The following is a 23,892-nucleotide window of genomic DNA, read 5'->3' as shown; positions in this document are numbered from 1 at the left end:
GCATATAATAAGTCAGGGAGAAACACTGAAATGGTTAGTCACTAACTGAAATGTTCTCAGCAAAAACAACGTTTTAAATATATATATGAAAAAACGATGAAAGACTTCTTTGTCCAATTGTGTGGGAAAGAAGCAATTCCCACCAAAGGAAGAACTTATGTGCGTTGCAGAATAAAGTATAAATCGAAAATAATAATCACTGTCTTCACGAAATATACAGGGCGTCCACAAAAAATACTTCTATAACCTGGTGGCGGTTATATTTTCACATCAGTGTCTAAAGCGAATCTGTTCCACAGAGGTGCTCCTTCAATGCCGGAAAAAGGGAAATAGTCACTGGGACCCAAATCTAGGCTAACATATATATATATATATATATATATATATATATATATATATATATATATATATAATATCAATTCTATCAGGCCTTGTTTCCACTTTGTACTAACACACAATAACACACTGAGCAAGGCTATGCGATAATATGTAAAAAAAAAAAAAAACAGTATCACGTAACAATTTCAACACAATAACTGTGTCTTCATCAGATTTCCACTCCATTGTGTATGTGTATATATATAATATTCTGCCATTATTAGCAGGTCACTTGCCACAACTGAGAAACTTCCATGCTCCATGATCTTTCGCTAACTTCTTCGTAACTGTTCTGTATCGTCCATTAGTTGTAGTTTCCTCTCCCTCTCTTTCCTGCTACCATACCCTCTAAAACGTCCCTCATGATACAGTTCCTTCTTAGCCAAAGTCCCAACCAGTTTCTCTTCCTTTTCTTAATAATATCTAAAATTGTTCTTGTCTCCCCCATTATTTCTAAGACCCTCAGATTGGTTTTCCTCTCGACCCACTTACTTCTCTCCATTCTCCTTCGCACCCACATTTCGAAAGCTTCCAGTCGTTTTTCATCTTTTATTTTTTTATTTATTTATTTATTTTTTTTTTTTTTTTGCCTAATGTCCTTGTTTCTGACCCATACAATACAATACTATACACTTTATGAGTCTTTCTCTCAACTTTTTATTCAAGGCCCCACAGAACAGAATTTCCTTCCTCGTAAAGGCTTCTTTCGCCATTCCTATCCTTGCTTTTATTTTACGTTCACTTCATACTATCGTACTCAGTAAATATATATGGGGTCGAGTGACTTATCGTCCAGGCTGTACTACTATAGACAGAAACGTAAAATTTAGCCAGGCTACTCCTTTTGTCTTAAAAGCAAGTATTGGTGCCTGAAGCGGTGGGCCAAGAGGGAGCAGTTACCCCCTCTAGATTTTTTAAATATTTGCGGTTTTTTTAAAATACACGTTAAATCAATCATTAGATTTTCTTACTCGCCAACTACAATGTTTAATATATTTACTGTAATTAACAAAGTTACACAATGTGCGTCGAAAATAATTGTTTCCCATGAAATATTGTGTATCAAGGTGCGTACATTGGCAACTTCGCTTGTGTGTAGGTCTTTTTCTTTTTAAAAAAATCCTGCGAACGTTTCTAAAAGCAAAAGATGTAAACGAATTTTTGAAAATACGTATCCTAAGAAGAGTAAATAGTGTTCTTTTCCTTAGCCAAAAATAGTGAATATCATACATGAATATTTGAAGTTACAAATATGAAACTCGGTATATAATCTTATCATTAAAAACATATTATCATTTTATTTTTTTTAATTATTATTATTATTATTATTTGCGATTTTGAGAATTCGGTACCTAGAGGGGCTTTTCTAAAAGAAAAAGGTGCCAATTGTAATGATTTGCTTAATCTGAAGGTGTGAAGATTGACGTTTAAACTCCTAACTAAAAATAATTAAATACGTGTTTCAGCGTTTTCGAAAATTCCGCTCCTAAATGAGGATAGTGATGAGCCCAAAATGCTTGGTCTTGCAATTTGTGCAAGAGTTTTGCATGCAAGACCAAGACCAGAAATCCCGATGCAAGACCAAGACTAAGGGGTGCAAGACCAAAACCAAGACCATACCTGCAAGACCAAGACACTTGCGCAAGTACCGGCACTACTTGATTTTTTTTTTATAGAATGTAAAAAGGAAGGGGAAAAATCAATACATCTTTCACTTGAATTTCTTGGCTTCAGTAAAAATGCCGCTAGAGTGAATATGTTCCCAGTGGTTTATGCAATCCGTGTGAGTCGGTCTGCCGTGTAACATATAGCTACAGTGTGTCGTTTTCTGAATCGTTTGTTTGCGAGACGACAGAGAGCATAATTCTATGAATTGTTACACGGTATAAGAACTTCAGTGTCTGATTTACTTTGCTCATCATTTGATTTGTTTACGACGGCCCATGATGGGATTTTGCGAAATCGTACAAAGTATAGTTGTCTCCACAAGAAGCGGATAAGCAAAAAGTAAACTAAAACACGTTATGGCCGCCGTGACTCAGTGGTAGAGCGTTCGCATCTGTGCATGGGATCCTAGTTCTATTCCAGCTTGCACCATGTGAGCTTTTTTGATGGAGAAACATCGTGTGCGTGGATTTTCTCGGGGTTTTCCCGTTTCGTCTTACCTTCTTCATTCCACCATTTCTCATCATCACCGTCTACCTTAGCCTTGGTGCATATGCGTAAGACGTTAAACTAGATATTTCATTTCATTTCAAAACATATTAGTGGTGTTCTTCTTCCAAAACTAAAGAGAAATGTAGTATTGAACATCGGTAATTCCGTACAACATAGATGCCAACTACACAGGTATGGCCCTGGCTCCGAGGTTCAATCATCCGTTGGTGCTCATAAAATTAATATCAAAATAGCATTTTCATGACATTGACAAAAACTTAGTGCATGTGACCGCAAGTTTGATTTCATGGGCAGGTGCTTATACGTTGATAATTGTTTATCAATATGACTTTTAGCCTCCTTAGGTACACGGCACATCGAGGATTGGCCGATATAACATTATACAACAGTAAATAATCCATTTCCACAAGTGAGAGTGATTTTGTAGTTATTTTAAATAACTTGGAGTTTGATGCCGTTGTTTTGTATTTCAAATATATCATCATCATCATCATCATAGCTATTCTGCCATTATTGGTAGGTCACTTGCTGCAACTGAAAAGCTTGGATGTACAGTGGTTCTCAGCGTCTTCGTCTTGACGTTGCAATTTTCTATTTTAATACTTTCCTTCAACTAGTCTTCTTCGTCTCTTCCCTCTCTTTCATTCCACCATACTATCTAGCACGTCCCTCTTGACTAAAAGTAATTGAATACATGTTTTTTTTTTTATCGTTTTTGAAGGACAGAGGGAGAGAAAGTTTGCAATTTCAATAATATTAAAATTTCCCACTGTACTATTTATTCAGGAAATGGCAAATGTAAGGATTCCTCTTAAGTTTGAGATATGATATTTGATATGTAAACTCTGACCTAAAAATGATAGAATACACATTTCCAAAGTTCTCGAAATTTCTCTTTTAACAGATAGAAGGGAGAGGGGGCGAGATTTTAAAAATATTTTCTCGATATCCAAATCGACATTGACGTGATGATGGCAGAACCGTTCTAAATGAATTATTGAACATAGCACTTCTCTAGAACATTTTTTTTTTTAAACCGTCACTTTCATTAGTGGAAGGTAGGGAGTTTAAAATATATGCCAGAAATGGAATGTCTCATAAGGCCTTCATGGTAGAGAGATGAAACTTGATTCATATAGTTCTTGTTAAAAGCGAATGAAACTTGATACCTAAAGTTACTAAAAGCAGGTGGGCGTGTGCCCTAGTTTTTTCAAAAGTTCTACTTCTGAGAGAACAAGGGAGCAGTTTCCATAATTTCTTCTCAATAAATAAAATTACATGGATGTCGTCTGTCTCTTGTCTCATTATTACGGAAAAACGACTGACTCGTTTGAAATGAGGAGAGCACGATGGCTTAATGGTAGAGTGCTTACCTCTGGTGCGTGGGGTCCCTGATTCGACCCCCGATCAAGCAAGTTTGTGGTGGATTACATCTTGTTCTTGGGTTTTCTCAGGGTACTCGGGATTTCATTTTCATTTTTTCGTTTGAAATGAACTTTTAAACATAGTTAGCACTTTACTGTAGCTGGGTTTTTATCCTGTAACTTTCATTATAATATGTATCGTAAGTAGTAGGAGGAGTTAACATATATGCCGAAAATTAAACATCTCATGAAGCTTTCATGTTAAGGAGATAAAACTCGGTTATTTAAACTCTGTTATTTAAAGAACAAATAAAGAGCCTAGTTCCGTAACATTTTCGAAAATTACTTTTCTAAAGAGGGTTAGGGGTCAGTTTCTAAAATTTCAACTAGTTATAAAATAAACCACATGAATCAAATCGAATGCCTTTCTTGCTGTCGAATGTCTGTTATGCTTTGCACATATGAAGCTTAAACATAAGCTTCAGTTTGCCCTGTAAGTATAGGAACTCCATTTTGAAGTTATGTTTCATTGGTTGTCGAATAGTAAGGGAGAAATATTTTGTGAATTTTTTTTTCTCGGATTGTAACGAAGACAGTATTCTTTTTTTTTTTTTTTTTTTTTTTTGTAGTAATAAAACACTTAACATTGAACAAAACAAGGAATTCAATGTATCGCTCGTGGAAGTCTTATACAACAACTGCCGTAACTATAGTTCATACATGAAATTTAATATCAGGAATTGTGTCTAGGCCATTTTACGGTGTTCGTATTAAACTTTAGTTTGCATCATTCATCACATGGACTAACCTGTCTAGTCCCCTTCCTTCCAATATTTGCTTCATTTAAAAGCTCACAGTTGTCTATTGGGTATGTGAGACTGTCTTCTGAAGGAAATTATGTTAGAACTTAAGATACTTGCATTAAGATATTTTTCAATCTAGGGGGCTTTTCCCAGCCGTACTAATTATGTTGTCATTAACGCCTGGGGAAACACTGATTAACACTTTAGTTACACTATTAGTGTTTACAGAAATAACCGTAAAACGCATTAAGCATATGCCCTTGCCTTAAAGATGTAAAATTGTTTATTACACGGTATAAGGAATCCTACAATTACGTAACACTAAATAGCCAATTGTAAGACCTCTCTCTCTCTCTCCTGCAAGTTTGCAGTATTGTCGGTAGATGGCAGGAGAATCAGTGTAGATCTCGGATTCAGCTAACAAGGCCTGCCATCTGTGTCGCTTACGAGCAAACTGTGTTTCATCATTTGCCACCAGATGGCAAACGAATGCTAAGAACAACGTTTTTAGCTCTGAAATGCCCATTCTGCGCACGGAAGGAATAGGTTCGTGGAAAGTATTTGAAATCTCTTCTCCCATTTGGATACATCAATCACTAACCCCACATATAAGTACATAACGTTAAACGTGCTCCTCACGCTTTATCTCCGAGCTGATCATCTTACTGCCGACAAACGTGACATCTTTCACGTATATCATATACCGTACATGATCATGTCCCTCTTTTGTTTCCATTGTAGCACAATATTTGATACCTGGGATTTCCTCGTGTCATCATCAGTTCTATCTACTCCCGAGACAGAACTAACATGCATTAGTCTCCTTAACACTTTGTTTGTGACTTGGCGTGTTCAGACTGCATTTCATTACTCACCGTCATCTTTCGTACCTAAAAACACAACTTCATATTAATATTTGCAATTTTGTTTCACGTTCAGAATAAATTAATAATAAAAAAAACACTGATCAACATGCTACGTTCATATTTGGCACCAGCTACTTATAGAAGTTTTTCTTTTCTATTATACATGTTTGGCTCAGTGATAGAGCGCTTACCTCTGGTACGTGGGGTGTCTGGTTCGATTCTCGACCAAGTAGATTTGTGGTTAACAGCATCGTATCCTTGGTTTTTCTGGAGTACTCTCGTTTCCTTCCACATTCTCATTCCACCATTTTTCCATTAGCATTCACTTGTCTTAATCATCCGCCTCCCTTAACCTAACGAACATAATCGTAGGACGTTAAACTGAAAGATTTCATTTCAATTTTGTTGGTATTTGAACTCCCTTCTGCCCTTTGGGTACGTCCCGTTTCTTTTGTTATTTTCGCCACCCTTTTTTCCACACTGGACTTAGAACATCCATATCCATATAATAAATAAAATCGCAAAATATACTAAAACCTGTGCCATACAGAGGGCGTAACCCTATATTAGTTACGGTAGGATTCTTACTCTCAAACTCGAACTGATACTGGGGAGGCGCGGTGGCTCAGTGGTAGAGCGTTAACCTCCGGTGCTTGGGGTCCCTGGTTCGATCCCAGCTCACACCGTGTGGACTTTGTATTGGACAAACACCGTGCTCGTGGGTTTTCTCGGGGTTCTCCCGTTTCCTCCCACTTTCTTCATTTCATTCATCTCTCATCATCACCGTCTCCTTTAGCCTAACCGGCATAACCGTGGGACGTAAAACTTAAAAGATTTCATTTTTTTTCGAACTGATACTGAACAGATAAAAAAAAAAAAGATTCCTCAGAATCCCTAAGCTTAAAAAAAAAGAAAAATAGAAAGAAAAAGCTTTGGATACAAGTATTTTTGGAATATTTTTTTTCTCTGTTCCCTCATTACGCGCCCTTGTATCAAAGTAACAAGATAAAAACTTAGCTTGAGGTAAGTACCATGTCCCAAAATTCATTTCAAACGTTCAGCAATTTTCCTGTAAAGTGATCACAAACCAAAATAGGCATCATCGATCTGAATGTGACGAAAATAGAGGAATTTACCCTCTTCCCGCCCTTAAAAGCGGAAATTTCGGAAACTTCATAACATTAATCCGTTTATCGTTCTATGCAATTAAACTTGGGCTTAAATAGCGTCTGGACTGTCACCAATCAGCTTAACGATCCCGAAAAAACTATGGATTCGATAGTAATTTAGATTATTTTGAACATTTTATTTTTCACACCTCCCTGCCGATTGGGACTGAGCTTGGACTTAAACGAATTGAGAGTATCACTACTCATCTCAGCAACCCTGAAAGTTATGTATTCAACGCTAAAATCGATAGTTTTCCATTATTACATGTAACCCCCTTGCCACCCCCAACGCGTATTCGAAATCCCTGTTCTTCACATGGGGAGAAAGGGTTTCTGTAAAATATTTCAATCTCCTTTCCCGCTTAAGATGTGCATTTCAATAAAAGTGTAATGGTAGAAACTCATCAGATAATCTATTTTTGGTATAACTTTTGAACCGCCTTAGAGTATACTCTTTTAACAAATGTAACGATAAACCTAGCTCGAAGTAGGCACTAACGATTTTATTCATACTTTGTGGTGGACGAACATCGTGTGCGTGGGTTTCCTCGGAGTTCTCCTGTTCCTCCCGCTTTGTTCATTCCACCATATCATTCATTTACCATCATCACCGTCTCCTTTTGCTCAGCCAGCATAATCGTGGGACGTAAAACAAAGATTTGATTTCATTTCTGTATTCATTTCATACTGTTCAACAATTTTCCCGTGATGCGATCAGAAACCACAGACAACATACTTTGAACTTTGTCCCTTCGTGTATGCAACCACGTTCTCCCAGGTGTAAATTCGGTTGTATATCTCCCGGGCGTAAAGTATAAAGTTCTTGGCGTGAAGATGTTTTCACCAACCGAGAGGTGTTTTATACCTATAATATTTTGTCTTCTTTGTAAGTCATATTGGGTCATACCAAGTTTGGTTGAAATTAAGTCACGTGTCTTCCCAATGGATACGAAGAACAATAATTAATAAAAAATGAATGTGGACATTTATTTTTTATTATAGGAAAGAGAAACGTCTGAACAGAAATTCTAATTATGTTTTAATATGAAGTATGTAACCTTGATTGATTTCCATAAGAGAGATAGCAACATAACGTAAGTCACGATGCTATGTGTTACCAATATTCACATATTCTGGCTTGGTTCTTTCTCGCGTTAGCCTGCTTCACAGAGCAACCCTGTAAAAGCTTGCCCTTACGTACAATATCATCACGTGACTCAAGAAACGTGTTTTCTTCTGTACCTTCCTAATTACAACCTGCGAAGAAGGGAGGAATATTGGTTGGTGGGTACATCTATAGCCTCTCAGTGTGTGCTGGTCTTGTGTACTCTACATGATGCAGGGCGGAAGAAAAACCTTGTCCCAATAAAAGACTGGCCCATATCGTTGTATATGCGATTGTACTCCGCAGTACATTTTCGATAAATTCTTTGCGTCATCGTACAAATTATTTTTAAATGAAAAATAAAATACTTTATTGATGCACTGTACAATTTCGAAAGAGCATGGAGCCGATTCTCCTGCGAGAGGGAAACCGTGTTAGACAAGGGAGACAGAGTTCCAGAGGGATCGGAACAGATGGAAATCCCATTCCGAAGACGCCAAGTTGGGAGAATACGGAGGATGTGGCAGCACTTCCTAGCCAAGCGTTTAAGTGGCTTTTGGTTATATTAGCGATGTGAGGGTGGGCGTTGTCGTGTTGCAGAAGAACACCATGTCGCCGATTAGTTCGTTTTTGCTGGATAGCGTTGTTGAGTTGTTGCATTTGTTGGACGTAAGGTTCTGCTTTCTGTTCGGTTTCGAATAAGTAATTCGTAGTGGATCATGCCTTCCCAATCCCACCATACGCACATCAATTTGCGCGGTGAAGATCTCTGTGTGCTCTTGGTGTCGCCGTTTCTCGGGGCTAAGCCATTCTTTGCGCTGCTTCATATTGATGTACAGACATCATTTTTCGTAGCCGGCAACAATTCGGTAGAGCGATCGCTATTTGTCTTCATAAGTTGACCGGTGACGAGCAGCCAAACTGGTGGAGATCGTGGCTCGTTAAGTTATTTTGTCGTTCAAAATATGCGGAACCCATGCACGCAACTTTTGAACCTTTCCCATTGAGTGAAGGTGACGCTCTGTGGCACTTTGGGAACATTCTATTATCTCTGTCAATACTTTCGTCACTTGGCGTGGATCGTCGTGAATAAGCTGATTCAGTCGCTGCTCTTCGAACTGAATGGAGCGTCCGGTGCGATACATGTTTTTGAAGATGAAATTGAAGGGCCGTCTGCAATAACAAGGTAAGTCAAGTTACCTCGATTCCTGGTAAAACATAGGAAAAGAAGGCATGTGGACTTGTACTTTCCGTTTCCGTCACCTCTAGTGCATATTTGAAGCGTCTGTTGTGAGAAAAACAATTCGTCTGCGTCGAGTCGCCGTTTCCCGATGCGGATAACAGAGAGCGCCACTGTCCGCGGCTAGTGAAGCAATTTCTCTGGCGAGGAGGCGACGTAACGTGTCTGTAACTTTGTTTTCAATGCTCGGCTCAAGTGAAAGCACTGGTACGGAGGCATACTTGACCATTTTGTTGTGAAATAGACAAAATCGAAGCAGTCGAATCAGAATGACAGAAGAGGAAGAGATGAAAGAGAAAGATAAATCGTGAATTCTGGCAAAGAAATATAGCAAAAGGAGGGCGAAATGCAGTGTTTTATTTCTTTCTTTGACGTTAATATGGAAATTCAAACAGTGCTGTCAAAAATCCGGGTATTGGTATATTCAGGCTTTGAAAAATTCGGATTCTGGATATCCGGATTTCAGATGTCGAATTTGAAAGTCAAAGTCATGATTTGCAATTGGTATATCTTATCCAAATCCGGTTTTCAGATTTACTAGTAAATCGAGCAAGGGGAGGGGTTTGAAACCCCCCACATGGATCTGTATCAGTTTCGGAAACTTGTAGTGGTGTAGGAGAAAAAGCTTATTCAGTGCAGGCACTACCACTAGACACCATTATGTTATTCGTCAAGAAACCTGGAAATCAAGAATTCAAACAAGAAGGATGTGGAAGCTCTGCTACGATTTGTTACTCTTGCCAAGCAGCAGTTTTACAAGAACTTGCAGGTTTTTTTTTTTTTTGTTTGTTTGTTTTTTTTAATCTGTGCTCCCGGATTCTGAATCTAAAATGGACTCAGGACCTTGCAGTTTCCAGATTTTGTTGCCTACAACGCTCAGATTATTGATATTTTGTATCCTCGTGTGTTACAATACATAAACCGTGTCACACTCACCGTTAAGAGTTCCTGCTGTCCTTTTTCTTTTCACCATTAGTTTAGGTTATGCAATAACAAGGTAAATCAAGGTAAATGATCACTTTTCCACCTTTTTTTTTTTATTCCGCATTTTCGGTATGAGTGACATCAAAGACTCAATTAAACTCCACCACGACAATGCACCAAGTCACACCGTCGTCGACTTCCTGGCCCGGAGCAGAATCCCAGTGGTCCCCCACTCCCCTATAGTCCTGACCTGGTTCCTAGTGACTTTTTTGTTTCCCCGTTTGAAGAGACACCTCAAAGGAAAACATTGGGACTCCGTGCAGAACATTCAAGCCCATGTTACAAGGTTTTTAAAAGCCATTCCAGCCGAGGACTTTAAAGATGTTTTCCAGGCGTGGAAAACATGTCTCCAAAAGTATATATATATATATAATTTTATTTCTCACGCAAAATGTTCATTAAAAAAAAAACGCCAGGACTTCTGGGCCAAAGATACATTTTTGGGTCAAGACAGCCTTAGTCTTGTCTCGTGCAGATCCTTGCTGAGGACAAATGGCGAGACAAAAAAGGAAGATGCTTGTGAAATATAGTATTGTCTCCGAATACTGCACCTATAGTGGGCAAGAAGAATGAAGGAACTTAGAGAAAAGGCAGTTTATTCCGACAATCATGAAAAAGAGATGAACCGCAATGATTACTCTTCTAATATGACATTCGGAATGAAATAACATTGCGTTTGAAGGGAAAGTAGAATTAAAAAATGGACGAGGAAAACCTTGTTTAAAATACCTAAATGAAATTAAAACAGAGATCACACACCAATAGGTAATACATGTATCATAAATGAGAGGGAAAGAATTTGGAACATGTTTCCTACCAACCAAAAGATTAAGAAGAGGGAAATTCGCTCAAATTCTGCCAAATGTTGCTGGCAGCAATTTTGTGTCGCTTAATAAAGTAAGCTCACGACTTTAGAAATAGTTTAGATTTCGAGGTTTTGTCATTTTGATGCAGATTTAACGTCATCACTTTTACTTATATCCGAGTTAACTTCCGTGAGCCCATAATTTGTCAAACAGTAATACGTAACCATCAAGGGTTGTTTCTAATAATGTTGAGTAGGACATGTAACCTCATGACTTCCTGCACTCTTGCTCAGGAGTATACTGCTCCCATTTTGAATGTCGTGTTCGATGCTGTGTGTCCATTGGGAACACTTGTAGTTTATTTTAAGGCGATGACAGAAGTGGAAACTGATTACACACACACACCACATACGTTATATATATAATGATGTAATATGATTATGAAGCCTGGTCTGTGGATATGTGTTTGTTTGTGTGACCTTCTGAGTACCAGCTGGCACGTGCAACCTGGAAGTGTTAGCTGGTGCCCCATTTCTCCCCGTCCTCCTCTCCATATGCTGGAAATAGCTCTCATCTTTGGGAGTTCCAACCAACCAAGTTGAACAGTCGCCTGGAAGAGATCCTAAGTAAACCAATTGTAAGCTGAATTCTGGTCTGCAATAAAACATATCTTCTCTCCTCGCTGTGAACTAGACAATGCACATATACTGTTTGGTAGATAAGCCTACAAATTGCAATTGGAACATTAAACGCTACGAATGGTTGATTCAGGATACTTGATTTATTTATTTTCGAGCTTCCAATTGTATCGTATTTCTGTCTACAGGATTTGTGATTTTTTTTTTTTTTTTAAATAGATCATTCTAGCTGAAGACACTATATCTCATTTCAGTTCTGGAGACAAAATCGTAAAATATTTAGTTTCTGTTCTAAATTAAGGCTTTTCATTACGCTTCTACCAAATTTTCGTTGATAACGCAAAGAAATAAAGAATATCAGAAGTTTATTTTAAAAGAATGTTTGCACGACTTAGACAGGATGATGCTACTAAGTTTAAATTAATAGATGATTTCAAATGTTTCGTAATAACTTAGAAATCTATAACCTCAGTTTATGACATAATTATTAGGGTATTTACATTTCTGCTTCATAAAAGGCATTGAAAATAACTACGAGTAATTCAATTTAATAGCAATTTTGTAAGTAAGAGTTGCCGACTGACTTGATTGTTGTATTGGATCTCGTTAATGAGTTATTACCAAATTAGAAAAATAGATTGGGAGCATCGTGAAGAGCGTTAAGTTATAAGGAAATTTTATTCTTTGTAGTTATGTACTGTAGTGTTGGCTTCAGTCCTCGCCTTTATACGAGTGTAAGGCTTTCTACCATTGTATAATAGATCAGATATTCCTAGACGCAGATAAGATTCAAATACAGAACTTAGTAGTCCTATGTTAGAGCTTCGTTTTTTTTTTTTTTTTTTTTTTTTTTTTTTTTTTTTTTTGTAATTTAAATATGTAATTTCTAACTTCACGAAGCAAATTCTTACTTTTAGCGAAATTTGTGAAACAATATACAAAACTAGATTTTTTGATGTTGTAGTAAGTAAATAGTAACACGTGATCAAACGTATCAAAATGTGTTTAAATTTGTTTAATGAACTTATGTACACACATAATAAAGATACATGATGTAATAACTCGGTAGTACTTATCTCTTAACATGCAAATTACCTTGTCACATGGGAAAGAAATCGGGTATTTTAGTAATGCTGATATAGATCAATAATCACACTCATTCCTAATCTATCAATTTATTTGAATAACTAGATGGATTTAGACAGGGTTGGCTGGATTGGTTCTTACAACAAATTAAGAATATCTACATGAATGCAAGACATGAGAGTCTGCCTGAGAGTTGAACCAATCTGCTCACGTGAATACATGAATATTTACATAAATCAATTAGAAATCGAAGTTATTAATAAACTCCGGTCAATCTCAATAAACTTATATTGATTCAAGTGATCTAATAATGACCATATTTAAACCAAAAATTAATTTGAGACAACATATACAAATCTCAATAAACATGAGTCCTGGCACAAAGGCCTAAGGTGCGTGAGGAATACAAATTGGACTAATGCTACTTTTGGTAATCATTTCATGCTTATTAGAAAACAATAAAGAATCATTCCAACTTACATGATTGTATCCTTACAGCAATCCAACAATAGTATAACAAGACAAATATTTGACTCGCGACTAACGACTCAGTTAACGCGACTAGCAAGGTCTCGTCGATTAAAGGCAACCTCCCCCTGGTAGAATTTAGCAGAGCTTATATACACAATTTGTTTTTCACTTTTCATCTTTCTGTTCTCTGTTTCTGGACTATCCTAACCACAAAAGGTTGGTTTTTGTGTCGTCAATACGGAAGTCCTATTTACTATCTTCACAAAATGTTTTGACAAAAGTATAAATTTCTGTTTCACAAATAGTTTTTGTTTTCCCTTTTACTCCAACTTGTTTTGCTTCTAAAAGTGATTTATATCCGTATATCCACGAATTCACTTTCTAGACACTTGTAAAATTAATTGTTGAATAAAACACTAAAAAATTTTGGTCTAGTCTCTATATTCACGTAACAATAGTATGCTTCTCACTTACTCAAGAAGAAATGAAAGAAGAAAAGTTTTTACGCCAACGGTTTTGCCGGTTAGGCTAAAGGAGACGGTGATTATGAGAAATGAATGAAATGGTGGAATGAAGAAAGTGGGAGGAACGAAAGAACCCCGAGAAAACACACGAGCACGGTGATTGTCCACCACAATATTTACTCAAGAGGAGTCTTTTTCTTTATTTCCTTTTCGTGTATATATATATATATATATATATATATATATATATATATATATATATATATATATATATATATATATATATATAATATATGTGTGTGTGTGTGTCTGTCTGTCTGTCTGTGTGTCAGTTATGGTTTTATGAGACTGAAAATTATTTGAATATTTGCCTTATGTCTAGGAATAGTAAAGAAAACCTTCCCTTCACATATTTCAGAAATACATACAAAATGACTCGGAGTTCATTTTCTGAAAATATTTAATCGTTTTAATGTAACATAATTCTTTAAACTTCGTCTTTCTTCTCACTTTCAACAAATAAATAGTAATAATGATATAAATACAGCAATAATGATGTATAGATACACCATATGTTTACTGGTATTTGGGAAATACACCATAGGCTTACTGGTATTTGGGAAAAATTCCCAAAGTATATTTCGAAACTTTAGCAGAAAAGTACGTTACTTGTCCAAATGAGAGTACATGTGTTCTTTAAAAATACGTGTGCTAACTGTTACTCAATTGGTTATTGTATTTATGATGTCTTTCTTCAAGCGGTTACGAAATCACTGCACATGAAGATGTAATGTATAAACAGTTTGGAATAAAATTATGCCAGCAGTCTGGCAGAATTCCTGTTGAAAACACGTTGATAACACGGAAATAGTTGAGGCAGAACAAAATCTAAAAGAGAAAGAGTAAATGCTAACAAAACAGCCGAGTAATTTATATCTGCTGCAAGTGTTGATCTTTGATTGAGGCTCACGTCTAAACAAACGCTACGGGGCTTTTTATGTTTTTTGTTATTCTGTCTGTCGAATGATGTTTTGCCCTCAATTTACTGTATACAAACACATAACTTGATGTTAGAAGCTTTTTCTTTTTCTTTCTTTTGTTTTTAACTTTAAGCGTCAATACATAGAATTAGACATTTCGCTCTGTGTTTCCGTGTTCGTAGCCTTGGACACTTCCTCACATGTTCGTCCTACTGATGATGAAATTTCGTTCGACTTTGCAAGGAACCATGGGCAAGAAATTATTGTCCGTTTCTACCATAAAAAGGAAACTTTGTGCAAAGTATTTACTAGCACAATAAATAAATCGATTGAATTTGGCTAGTAAAAAGTAACTTGCAATAATGAACCATTCTGCTGAACTCAGCTCTGCAGACAACTTGATCTTCCTCCCCAACCCCTACCCCTCTTCTCTGTTTTTCACCTCCTGAAACGCTTCTGCTATGACTGGAATTTCTAATTGGATTTGTATAATCCAAATTCCCAGAATTTAATAACCAAATATTTATATATAAGATATGTGTAAATTTTACCATTGTTATACATGTAGACTTCCACATTACGTTTATGGATGCAACTGAAATATGTGATAAGAGCAGGGCATGAAATTTCCTATCGCCATTGGCGACCAGATATTTGAATTTGCATAACTTAGGTCTGTGCGAGAAAAAAAAATGGCATGGCCTGGATAACTGTGACATTTTCAGTTGGTGATAAACGTGAATATATTAAACTGCTCTGCATCTAAAATTTTACACACACACACACACACTTACAGCAATTGTTCCGTCAAAGCGAGAATTTTTCGTAGGAGATTTTTCTTTTCTTTCCTCCAAATTATTTTCAGGACAAAGTATAAGTCGATAATATCTTCTTCGTGTTTCGTTTTAAAAAATGAAGAAGTACAGCATAAATCAAACACAAGTTACTAAATTTCAAATCAGTGTATTTTGTTATTTGTAAGCAATGTGTAAGTAAGTAATATCGATTAAAATTATTTAATAACGACAATTTTAAGTCTTTTTATTTCAAAGGCCTTTTAAGGGGGGACATATGTACTAATAGCAATATATACTACTGTACAAAAGTAAAGATCGCTTCCCAGGACAGTGTATGAAGGACCAAGAACTGTGTATGCAGGTTAAAATTCCACACTTCCTTGTCTTCGATATTCATGAAGGTGATGTAGTCAACAACACACTATGGCCCATTTGCTTCCCCAGTTGCTTCAGGTATTCATTTCAAAAGGATTGCGTGAACCCTAGAGCCAAATTGGGATGAGGATAGAACGAAGGAAATTCTCCTCGTGCCGGGGATCGAATCCGGGCCTCCCGACAGTTAGACACTGATCGATTACATTACGGTGTTTTCATGTTCAAACAAATAAGTTTTTTATGCTTAACGTACATTCATATAGGGCCAATATTATAGTTTTCTTCTCAGAGAGATAAAAATGAAAGTTTTGTACATTGAGTTAATCTGTCTGCGTTTGCGTTCAATGATGAAGCGGAGAGTTCTCTTAATACCTTATTACTCTTCCTTTTCCTTCTTCTTTTTAACAAATGTATACTTGAAGAATTTCATGTAGCAATAACTTGATTTCTTATGCGTCTTTTAAATCAGTTGATAACTCGTAAATATACGTACTGTACATTAAAATGTAGAATTTTCCTTCTAACATTGATCTAGCTACAGCCCAGTGACAACTTTTTATGCGATTGTAAGGTTCAGTACTTAACTTTAAAAAAAAAAACCTCTTTAATCAAACCCTTATACGAGGGAGAGTCCGAAAATAAGTTTCTCCTCCCGTTTTCCCCGGGGAAGCGAACAGCCTTGCCCATCCACCATACAGTCCTGATGTCTCACCCACTGAATTCCATCCGTTTCCGGCTTTGAAGAAGACTCTCGGCAACAGACGCTTTGGAAGCATCTGTTCGACGCTTTTTCCGTGTGTAGAGCCCTGAATTTTTCTTGGAAAGGTTCTTGAAGCTTATATTCTGGTATAATAAATGTCTCAATGTACGGGGTACTTATGTGGAAAAATAAACGTAGGTCTGATCTTGAATGTCACATGCTATTTTTGGTCTTGTATCCCTACCTCTGTCCACAGTCGCCTCTCGGGAAACTTATTTTCGGACTCACGCACATATTTGTAATCCGTTTTTGATTTAAAAATGAAAAACAAAATTGCTTCAGACACCCTTTAGAACCCCCTTGTTTCCCTGCAGCTGCAGAAATACGGGACAGTAGTTTTGTCGCTACACAAGCCGAAAGGCTACATTACACACATATCGTCGTCCTTATGGCAGAAGGCACCAATTTCCTGAATCTAAGTTTCTTTTTGTTAGTTCAGAAAATTAAACAGTGCAAGAACAGTGAAATTATATTCACGAACAACATAATACTAGGAAAAACATAAAACTTATATTGGCATTAATTAATTGACAAACAGGTTTTTAGCAATGGATTTCAAACAGCTATATCTGTTAAAAAAAATAACGACCACATATCCTTTCTGCAGATTTGATATAGGATTCAATCTCTGTTGTGCACACGGGACATATTACTGATAGCGTCTGCTTAAGAAAATATCCCAATTGAGTTTGGATTATATTATGTGTAATTTTATGTGGTGTGTAATTTTATAATTTTATCTTTATTTACTAAAATAAACAACTGATATTCTTAGACATAATTAAGTTTATCTTCTTTTCCTATTTTCTTTGAAGCCTACGTACCAGAACCAACGGCTTATCCATGAAACAGTAGAGACAACGACTACGAAAACAATATATCCTCATCCGTCAATGAAAATGACGTCGTTGAATAATAATTTATCCGAGTTGGATACACTGCTTCAGGATCTCAGTAATGCTCGTTACTCTGGCTACACTGAAAAGAAAGGTAATTATTTGTTTAATCTCGTAGCTGTTATTAGTTTTGTATGTTATTGGAGTTGTTTTATATGTTTTATACTTCTTTGATTCAAACGATAAAAAGTGAACTATAATAGGGGAAGGTGAAACATATTGATTCCTTGGGGTAAAGTGGTCACTATCACACAGTATACTACTTTTTCGTAACTACGAAGGTGATTCAGAAAGTAATGCCTCCAAGATGATACCTTTATTTGTGTTTGACAGCACCGATACAGGTATCAGTGGAAAGTTTGTAATGTCAGCTACAAAAGTGGCATCATTTTTCAACATAGTTCCCATACGGGCAACTCACTTACGCCAACGCGAAACAAAGTTGTTCAGCAGAATTGCGCTGGCTGCTGGCGACACCAATGTCGAACTGCAGCTTCCACCTCCGCATTACAACTGTAGCGTTGGCCCTTATGGTGATCCTTAAGTTTGCAGAAAAGGCAAAAGTTGCAGAGCACAAGATCCGGAAGGTCAGGATGAAGCAGAATGTCAACAACAGTTTTGCAACAGATGGGACAACTTTGAATTTTTTGGCGGAGGAGAGGTGGTCTGGCGATACTCCATCGACTGACGCTTCGTTTCTGAGTCATAATGGTGTATCCATGACTCATTGCCGGCGATGTATGTTCCTGGACGTACAACCTTCCGCAGTCAGAAATTCAATGATAGTCCGCTGTTCCAACCGGACGTCACCACTGGATGCCATGGATTGATCCATTACTCTGGAACGAGAAGGTGAAACAAGTGACATTCTATAGCTTAAACATCAGTGCATTAATAATAAACAATCAAGAATGTTTACAGTATTATTGGCCAAGTAGTGGGCTTGGAGGCATTACTTTCTGAATCATCCTTCTATCCTATATGGCATTATTGAGTTATTGTCAGAAACGCACGGCCTCTTCCCTCGAAATTTTGTACTTCTTTGCAAATTTAATGTAGTTTTAAGGGTAATTTTACAAATTTTACATATAATTTACTCTCATAATGAATTTTGAACCCTCTCCGAAATCAATTCCCACGTACGTGCCCGGTTGTTGCAATATATGAAACTAGACACTATTAATAAAACAAAAGTGACCAAAACGCCAAATATAAATTAAAGGAGCAGTTCGAATTAAAAACAAGTTTGGTGCAATAGAAAAAGTAACAAAAAATAAGAGACCTGTATTATATATATATATATATATATATATATATATATATATATATATATATATATATATATATATATATATATATATTCATAGGCCGTCTCGTTCAGCTTCTATAGGCATTTGTTTTTGATGAATCGTAAATATTGACGTCACGCGTGGGCTACGCGAGGAACTCAATGTGAATCAGCAACCACTCCCTTGTACGCAGCTGATAAACCTTTAATAGTGCAGTGGATTTAATAGATTGTGTTTTGAGTTCGTTAGCAGTCTTGCTTTGTGTTGAATTCTTGAGGAACGCTTTTGTTAGTTGTTTTTCCTACAGCATTAGTATAAAAAAGAGTAGAGAGAGAACAGTAATTACATAGTGTTGCGCGAAGCAGTGTTTCTTTCAGACATGTTTTTGGGATGGCACTGTCTCCCGGAGCTCTGAGAGTGCCCCCGGAGGAGACGCCTCTCCGAAAACTAACTGTACCCTCGCCTCAAAACATTTTTTCTGAAAGACACACTTTTGTGAAGTAGAAAATACGTTATTACTGCGCGTGCTGTGTCTGCGAAGTGAAGTAGAAATACCTAACACGTGCTGTGTTTTTGGTTGTAATTCTCGTGCGATTAAGGGTGAGGACATAAAGTATCGGAGAAATCACCAGATCGATACAAATTATGGCGAAAGAAAATCAATAAGAAAAAAAAATGTGCCAAAAAAAAAAAAACACTCGTGTTCCAAACATCTTGAAGAGTCCGACTTCGAGCAATCAGGTTTACTTAAAGAAAAGCTAATGCCAGTGGCGGATCAAGGCTAGGACCGGGGCCCCTAGGCCCCCCAGTTTTTTGAGTGACAAAAATAGTTTAAGCTATTATTTAGATATTTTAAAAATTTTTTAGTAAACATGATATACCTATCATAGTCTGGGTTCTGACTTCCTCCTCCCCCAGTTTTTACCGTCTAGATCCGCCTCTGGCTAATGCCAGGAGAATTATTTACACACAAACTGAGAAAGAATGCTGTTCTAAGTATATTATTGAAAGGTTTCGAATCCGAGTCATTGAACAAGCGCCGATCTATGTCCAGTTACCAGCGTAAAAATATTGTATATGACGCAATTGACGGTTGTAGTCAAAACGATGTATTAGAGGGTAATAGCGACAGTGTCACTCATGATTCTGAAGATACTGCTTTAGAAGTAAGCTATACAATGTGAATTAGGGCGTGAAATATACCGGCTTGCAGAAGGAATCAGTGACGATGACAGTGTTCCTCAGGACATTGATTCATTGTTTAATTTTTCTGTATCAAGTGACAGTGACGATGAAACGGGTGATGAGAGTTGTTCCTCGGAGAGCGATGCGAATAAGAGAAATTTAACCGGTAAAAGTGTTTTTCGTATTCTGGCAAACTTTACAGATGTTATTTCATTTTTGCCTGATATGTCGCGCTCCTGTACATACCTCCAAGCACGAAATTATATGGTCAGCGTTAAAAATTGCAACAAAACGTGAAAATGAACATACTAAGTCTTTGAAATCAGTTCTGGGAAAGGAAATTGCACTTTAGAACGTCCCACCGCACTTCTCACGAACGAAATGCTTGGCACTGTGTATGGAAACCTACTCTCGCTGCTTGACCACGTATGACGTCATCATTTTTTTCCTCTCTCTGTTACTCGCTAACGACTAAACGTATCGCGATCAAACAAACACCATTCCTTTCAGAATTTTCAACTCTACAAATAGAAATAATTTGTAAAAAAAATGAATATTTAAGTCGAACTGCTCCTTTAATAATATTTGTGACAGTTTCGAAAATGTAACATCACCTTCATCAGACACGTTATCTTGGCAATGACAAATTACATTGCCGAAACTATTGCGCAAGTTCGAGGGGTGATTAGAAAGTAAGGTTACAAAACTGCAGTGAAACGCATATATATATACAACCAATACAGCCAACAGACAATACATAGGTTATTAGGTTATTTTTCAACATAGTCTCCATATCGATTGAGGTACTTGTCGCATTGTGGGATGAGTTTCAAGATTCCCTTCTGGTAAAAATCCTGTCCTTGCGTGTCCTTACAGTCACATTGTCACGAAGTGTTTTACCTCCTTGTCTGAAGCGAAGCTACGGCCTCCTAGGCGCTCCTGTAAATACCGGGAACAGGTTAAAGTCGCTTGGTGCGAGGTCCAGGCTGTAGGAACGGGTGGTCGATGATGTCACAACTGCATGCAGATCTGTTTATGCCGTGCTGGGACGACCACTGCGCTCCTCGTCGGTGACGTTTTCTCTACCAGCCGCAAACTTTCGACACGATGCTGCTACATGCTGACGAGACATTACAATCTCTCCGTAAACTCTACCAGCTGCCGATGAATTTCAGCCGCGGTTACATGTTTCGCCCATAGAAATCGAATAACTGAGCGAACTTCTTCATGAGACCAGTTTTTCAAACGAGTCTCGCAATTTACGACCCGCTCGGGAGAGTAATACTCCCGAAAGTACGTTTTTCCGCGCGCTACTCTAGCCAGCTGTTTTACGCGCTATCCTAGCCAGTTGTTTTAAGTTGGTCACAACATTTATATCATGAAGTACAAGGGTAACAAAACGAGCCCTATATCATGGACTACAAGGGCATAAGTACTATAACTACTTACCTGCACAAAAATAAATCACTTTTTTAAGTATTATTTTCATATTATTTTAATTTAAGAAGTGTTATAAAAATGTAAAAAAAAAATGTAAAAAAAACTTTTCTCGGGTCGGGTTTGAACTCGCGCCAAAAGAGACTTTTATTACTAGCATATAGCGCTAGCCCACTCGGCCACAAAGGCCGACAGCAGCAAGCGTTTGATTTCTGCTATTTTATTGCAACGTGGCAAGAAGTGGATAACGCCAACCAATCAGAACTGTGTTTCTCGTTTCTACTTCCAGGAATATTACTCTCCCGAGCTAGTCCTCGCAATTTGTGTTTACATACAACTAGCGCCATAGGTGGCGGGTGGCTGAAACTCTGCACAGTTGCCAACTCCATGTATTAAAGTTACCGCACACTCCTCATTCCTCAACAACAGACGAAACTCCAGAAATATCAGTCTTGTAACATTAGTTTCTGATTCTCGTTCGTATTATTAATTTATATTTGGTGCTTTGGTCAGTTTTGTTTTCTTAATACTGTGAATATTTCCGAAGCTAAAATGAACAAGAAACTAAACATCTCAGTATCAGCATTTTGTGGAGGAAGGGGCGAGAAATTTTCGGAAATGGAAAATGGAAAATAAACGTTTCTCATTGATGTGAGTAATTTACTCTTTCTACAGAGAACAACAAACTTTCTGTAAGAAACAGTATATTTCAAGAAACACATTAATTCAGGAGATTCAGGAAACTCGCATGATGTAGTTATTAAGAAAGAATAATTCTGTATCACAGAAAGAAGAGATAAATAGCAAAACATTAATCAAATTCTGAAAATCGAGAGAAAAAACAAATCAATTTACAAAAATTCATACTGAACTTGCAATGTTACACTAAAGTCTGCGTCTGTTCGCCATAATTGGTTCAATTGAAACTTGGCCAACTTAGAGAAAATTACCATATTTTGAATCAAAAATTAGTATTTATTGTAATGTACTGTATCCTAATGTGACAATTACTAATATTACCTACATATTTGTCAATATTATATACTATATATTAATAGTAAAACTATTTTTTGCATTATAAAATTATTGCAACTGCAGAACGCTACTGTATACTTTTATTCCCCTTTCTTTCAACTATAGATGCAGATTGCTAGGAAACACTCGGAGCATTCACTTCTGCGCTGCTTCTCTAAGTAGCAAACACTTGTAAATTAATAAAAATGTTACATTCCTGTGCGAATGAGGCTTGACCAGCAAACAGCGAAATGAAAAAAAAAAAGTTTTTTTTTTTCATAACGCTTTGCAACATGAATCTGATCGTCATTTGTTAATGTGATCATTTCACAGGTTGTTTCCAGGAGAGAGAGAGAGAGGGAGGGAGAGAAAGCAGGGGCGTCATTTAGGGAGGGCAGGAGGGGGCAATTGCCCCCCCAAGAGTTTGAGTAATACATATACTTTAATCGATTGACTACTAATATACTAGTACAAAACGTGAAAGTCTTCTTATGTCGGTAGTGCTCTTGCCCCCCTCAAGGGAAGTCTGAAATGACGCCCCTGAGAGAAAGGTTTTGAATCCGTGAAGAAACCAAAATAGCACCTTTCGCTTAATCATTCCGTCTGATTTATCAAATGTTTTAAAATTGTAGAATTTCGATGGCGCCGATCTGTTCGTACACTGAACGACACACTATAAACTTTAAAGGGATCACGCACTAGAAGTTTCAGTTTCATCCAGTAGATGTCAACCACTGGAGGATGTTTGGCGCCATCTAACGGCGAGATGTGTAATTTCTACTTTTGTCTCAATAGTAAAAATACATGGAATATAGATAGCTATCGTAAGTCACCGTTACTGCGTAAGATGTTGGTGGGTTGACCGAGATAATTAATCAAGGTATCCATTGCAATAAATAAATCGCTTTCGTCCAAGGGTTACCATATGAAGTAACGAACGTACATACTAACATTATAAACGTAAAAGATCCACTTGCATGATCCTGTAAGCAATAGTAACAGTACCTACGACTCCTATATCTTGGGACAAATTACTCTTGTTTCCTATTTTCATTAGCTTCACGTACCTTCACAAATAAGAAAGTTTATTTAAGAAATGAAAGATAACGCAGTTTAATATGTTTCAGTTGTTCGATATATAGAAGTGGATTTGGCACTAGGATTTAACAGCATAGAATTAGTTACTGCAATATGATTAACTTCCAAAATAGGCGATTGCATTGGTTAACTTACTGAATAATAATTATCATAGATGTTCTGCCATTATTGACAGGCCACGTGCCGCAGCGGAGAAGCTTCCATGCTCCACGGTCTTCCGCTAACCTCTTCGTCTTCTCTTATTACGATTTTAGTTTTGATATCGCCATTAATTGTAGTCTCCTTCATCCCTCCCTCTCTTTCCTGTCGCCATACCCTCTCGCACAGCGTTTCCCAACCGGTGTGCCGCGGCACACTGGTGTGCCGTGAATGGGCCGCTGGTGTGCCGCGAGGAATCGAAGCAAAATTATTAATTTTATAGCAATGAAATTGTAAAACGTATGGAAAATGTATATTTGTATTTCACATTACTATGAACCTCTACTATGTATCTACAATTTTAGTTTCAT

At 37.1% G+C, this 23,892-nt stretch overlaps 1 protein-coding gene across 7 annotated transcripts in view; it reads left to right on the top strand.

Moving 5' to 3' along the window:
- Pax (paxillin) overlaps positions 1-23,892 on the top strand; it is a 327,249-nt gene that overhangs the window by 256,580 nt on the left and 46,777 nt on the right. For all 7 annotated transcript variants that reach the window (XM_081771295.1, XM_081771294.1, XM_081771296.1 and 4 more), the window contains exon 3: positions 17,280-17,454. In XM_081771295.1, the coding sequence (XP_081627421.1) occupies positions 17,280-17,454 (175 nt within the window). The remainder of the gene's footprint in view (positions 1-17,279; positions 17,455-23,892) is intronic.

Source organism: Thermobia domestica, chromosome 9 (genome assembly GCF_964235325.1).
Source record: "Thermobia domestica chromosome 9, izTheDome1.hap1.1, whole genome shotgun sequence".
In the NCBI taxonomy this organism is placed as follows: domain Eukaryota; kingdom Metazoa; phylum Arthropoda; class Insecta; order Zygentoma; family Lepismatidae; genus Thermobia; species Thermobia domestica.
The sequence above is the reverse complement of the archived record's forward strand: the minus strand, read 5'-3'. Positions and strand labels throughout refer to the sequence as shown.